At 56.0% G+C, this 4,419-nt stretch overlaps 1 protein-coding gene across 1 annotated transcript in view; it reads right to left on the bottom strand.

Moving 5' to 3' along the window:
• Window positions 1-4,419, bottom strand: part of Arhgap33 (Rho GTPase activating protein 33) — an 18,984-nt gene that overhangs the window by 6,151 nt on the left and 8,414 nt on the right. The window contains exons 5-14 of the mRNA XM_013026283.1: window positions 3,744-3,836; window positions 2,851-2,973; window positions 2,691-2,768; window positions 2,532-2,598; window positions 2,377-2,436; window positions 2,123-2,275; window positions 1,939-2,041; window positions 590-734; window positions 431-513; window positions 234-341 (exon numbers count right to left, since the gene is read on the bottom strand). Coding sequence (XP_012881737.1) covers window positions 234-341; window positions 431-513; window positions 590-734; window positions 1,939-2,041; window positions 2,123-2,275; window positions 2,377-2,436; window positions 2,532-2,598; window positions 2,691-2,768; window positions 2,851-2,973; window positions 3,744-3,836 — 1,013 coding nt within the window. The remainder of the gene's footprint in view (window positions 1-233; window positions 342-430; window positions 514-589; window positions 735-1,938; window positions 2,042-2,122; window positions 2,276-2,376; window positions 2,437-2,531; window positions 2,599-2,690; window positions 2,769-2,850; window positions 2,974-3,743; window positions 3,837-4,419) is intronic.

The following is a 4,419-nucleotide window of genomic DNA, read 5'->3' as shown; positions in this document are numbered from 1 at the left end:
AGTGGCACTGTGGCTCAAGTGGTAGAGCGCTAGCCTTGAGCTGAAGAGCTGAGGGACAGTGCCCAGGCCCAGAGTTCAGGCCCCACAACCGGACCAAAGAGAGAGAGAGAGACAGAGAGAGAAAGAGAGGGAGGGAAAGGAAAGGAAAGGAAATGTTGGGCAGGTTCTCAGGGTGGCTGGGGAGTTACTTGAGGCCCACCTTATGGGAGAGGGCTGGTGGTGGCCAAGCTTACCGTAACAAGTTGGGTGCCCAGACGATGGCCAGGTTGCGGGCATGCATGCTGGTGTTAGCACTGTGTCTTGCCATGCGGGCTAGGTGCCTCAGCAGGTACTCCAGGGTCCTGGGGGTGGGGACAGATAAGTCTCGGCTTCCTGAACCTCCAAGCCAGCCCTCCCTGGCCCCCACCCCCCGGCCCGCCCCTGGCCTGACCTGTAGTGGGGTGGAGGGAGCTGCTGGATGACATCATGGACTCGCACCAGGCGTTCCTCCTCCCCAGGCACTGACATGGCCTCCTGAGGGGGTGAGTGGGCATGAGGGGGCGTGGCCTGGCACGTGGGCACCTGCCACCCTCCCAGCTCCCTCACTCACACTGAACTTCCCATATAGCTGGTAGGTGAGCAGGGGGTTGGGCAGCTCCCGGAAGTAGAGCTTGCAGAGGGAGGACACGCTGTGGATGTCCTGCAGGAAGGCGGGCCCAGACAGCTCAGGGATCCTCTCACTGTCAAACTCGTGCCTGGGACGGCCAGGTGAGGAGGAAGAAGTCTCCAGTCAGCCTGGCTCACTATGTCCCCTCTTGCCCCACAGCTGGTTCTAGCTTTTTCCCCAGGCCCTGTGTGAATGTATCTTAGGATCTTAGGTCTTGCCAACCCCTGCCCTTCCAGCAACCCGATGTGTCCCATTTTATTTTATTGTATTGTAAAGATGATGTGCAGAGGGGTTACAGTTACAGAAGTAAGGAAACGAGTCCATTTCTTGTCCAACAGTGTTATTCCCTTTATAAAGAGGACACTGCGGGTTCTTTGCTCTGTAGCTACCCAAGGCCTTCGGATGCCAGAATGTTCCATGCTCTAACCATAAAATCATATTCTTTTGGTTTTGTGTATGTGTGTGTGTTTGTGTGTGTGTGAGAGAGAGAGAGGAAGAGAGAGAGTCCTGCGGTTTGAAGTCCAGGCTTTGGCACAGTCCCTGAGCTTTTTTGTTCAAGGCTAATGCTCTTCCGCTTGAGCTACAGCTCCACTTCTGATGTTTTTGGTAGTTGGAGATGAGACTTTCACAGACTTTCCTGCTCAGGCTGACTTTGAACGACTGTCCTCAGATCTCAGCTCCTGAATAGCTAGGACTTACAAGCATGGGCCACTGGCAGTCACTGCAAAATGTAGCTAAGACCTCACCATACCCCAGTGTCCCACTCTACTAGTCCCCACTACAGCTTCATTCTGCCGACTGGACAGCATCATAGCTTGCTGTAGCACTCCGCCCGCGCCCCCCCCCAACTCCGGCCTGGCTCTTCTTCCCTCTACTGGCCATGCTTGCCCAGGACTATCCATCCACACAGCCTGTTCCTCACCTCACCCCCGCCTCCATGACACCTCTACTCCCACTCTCCTTCCTGCTTGATGACCCCCTATTTCTTCAACCCACTTTGCTCCACAGCATGTGTCACCAAGGAAACAATCACCCAGGAAATGATCGTCTCCTCATTTGTCTCTAGCAGGTGGACCCAATGCAGGCAGTGGTTCCCTGGCTGTGTGTCTGGTGCCTAGGACAGTGCTGGGCATGAGGCCAGCGCTCAGTGAAGGTGATCCTTCAGCTTGGGATGCTAAGCCTCCTCTCACCGTTTAGTGGAAGCCCTCTCTGACCCAGCTCTGGTCTGCCCTAACAGTGCCCCTGGCTCTGAAGGCCAGTTGTGGGAGGGAGTGGGGGGGTGAGGCCCTCACCGAAGCCTCTGGATGTTGGAGGACACCCCCGAAAGCCGGTATATTCCATCCACCACCCCATGGGCCTCGATGAACTCAGAGCAACAGCGCAGCACCTGGGGCACTGGGAGAAAAGCAGCAGGTCAGACCCTGGTGGGTCACCTCCTAGATGGCAGGGTGAGGTGAAGCAGGGCCCAGGTCTCACCATCCTGGCCGGAGTTGCTAAGGTGCTCTCCCAGGTCACAACCGAACACCCTCTGCCGCAGGATCCCCCGCTGCCGTAGCCGTTGGCGGGAAGGGCGGGAGCGCATGAAGGTGCGGAGGAGGCCAGCCAGCTTCCCACGGGGCCGGGGCACCGCTGTAGGGGGCAGAGGGAGGCCACCTGGGGTCAACACAGCCACAACAGCCACAGGCCAGGAGCCACACAGGGGCAGACACCTGAGCCCTCGTTTCCATTACCTGAGGTCAGAGCAGAGACGCCCTGTGGAGTTGCAATGCTACCCAGAGGACCATCAGCATCTGTGGGAATGGGGAGGGACAGTGGGTAGAAAGGACGGGGGGGGGGAGGGGGTATGCAGAGGATACAGGAGGTCCTCACCTGTGCATGCACTTACCTGTCTTGAGACCAGGACCTGGCCGCTCGGTGAAAAGTTCCACACACTCACTGGGAAAGAAACCCACCTGAGGAAGAGTCAAGAATCTGTGGCTGGCCACTCAGGCAGGAATGGCGCCCTGCCCCCAACATGCCCCCCCCCAACTAAAGCCAGGCTCACCTGGAAGCCTCGCTTTCCTCGCCACCAGCTCCGATCCTCTGCGGGTGGCATGTCAATCACAGACACAATGTCTCCCACCTAGAGAGGAGAGAGGGGGTGAGGAGGGTTGGGGAGGATGAGGGGACCAGCTGGAGTCTGCACCCCGTCCCCCCAGGCTCACCTCAAAAGATAGCTCATCTGGTGCCTGAGCTGTGTATCGCTTGACCACGTGAGCCGCAGCCACGGCAGGGACGTTGAGTGAGGCCTCCTCGCTGAGGAGCAGCCGCCGTCCATGGTTGTCCAGCTGAGATGGAGGAGGGGTCAGGGGTTAACACAGGGAGACCATGCCCAACAATACCTCCAATCCTATCTGCCTTCTCTTCTTCTCCTTCCTACTATATCCAGTTCTCCAGTTCCCCCAAGACCTACCCAGAGCAGACACCACATCTCACTTATCTAAAACCCCTCTGGTGTGTTGGGCACCCGTGGCTCAGGCCCATAATCCTAGGTACTCAGGAGGCTGAGATATGAGGATTGGGATTTGAAGCCAGCCCAGGCAGGAAAGTCTATGAGACTCTTATCTCCAATAAGGTACAAAAAGACAAAAAAAAAAAGAAAGAAAGAAAAAGCCAGGAGTGGAGCTGTGGCTCAGTGGTAGAGCCTTGAGTAAAAAAGCTAGAGGCAGTATTCAGGCTCTGAGTTCAAGCCCCAGGATGGCACAAAAAATACATAAATAAAACCCCTCTGATGTAATACCTTCTTAGCCAGGCATTCTAAGTGACACACCAATCTTTCTAATAGGTAGACCCTTAAATCCCCATCTACAACACCTGCTGAAAAACACATGCACAGGCATGCATATGCATGCGCATACACACGCACACACACACACACACACACACACACACACACACACATTCTGTCATAGGCTTGTGCCCACACAAACACTAAAATACCAGGGCCTCTCCCACACTCTCCTTTCTTTCCTGTGCCCACACACTCTCTGAAGCTGGTCCTTGCACTGCAGACCCGCCTCGCTCCATCCTAACTCCCAGCCCCAGGGCCCTGGCCCACCTCCATCCAGGTGAGCACTGGGCCGCAGTTGAGGTTACTGTCCACCAGTCCTGATAGGGTCTCCAGGTACTGAAGCAGCAGTGGCACCAGCATCTGGGGGCAGGTCATGAGCAAGGGCTTGTGTGAGGGCATGGTGAGGGCTGCCATCTGCCCTCCCATAGGGCCCTTGATCATCTGTGAGCAGACCTGTAGGCATGCTTCAAAAATATTGTCAGAAGCCGGGTGCTGGTGGCTCACGCCTGTAATTCTAGCTACTCAGGAGGCTGAGATCTGAGGATCATGGTTCAAAGCCAGCCCGGGCATGAAAGTTTGTGAGACTCTTTTTTTTTTGGATCCGGTCGTGGGGCCTGAACTCTGGGCCTGGGCGCTGTCCCTCAGCTCTTCAGCTCAAGACCAGCGCTCTATCACTTGAGCCACAGTGCCACTTCCGGCTTTTTTCTTTTTGCTTATGTGTTGCTGAGAAATCGAACCCAGGGCTTCCTGCATGCAAGGCAAGAGCTCTACCACTGAGCCACCTTCCCAGCCCCAAAAGTCTGTGAGACTCTTATCCCCAGTAAACCACCAGAAAACCGGAAGTGGCGCTGTTGCACAAGTGGTAGAGTGCTTGCCTTGAGCTGAAGAGGGCAGGGACAGCGCCCAAGCCCAGAGTTCAAGCCCCATGACTGACAAAAAAAAA

Source organism: Dipodomys ordii, unplaced genomic scaffold (genome assembly GCF_000151885.1).
Source record: "Dipodomys ordii isolate 6190 unplaced genomic scaffold, Dord_2.0 Scaffold92, whole genome shotgun sequence".
Lineage (NCBI taxonomy): Eukaryota > Metazoa > Chordata > Mammalia > Rodentia > Heteromyidae > Dipodomys > Dipodomys ordii.
The sequence above is the reverse complement of the archived record's forward strand: the minus strand, read 5'-3'. Positions and strand labels throughout refer to the sequence as shown.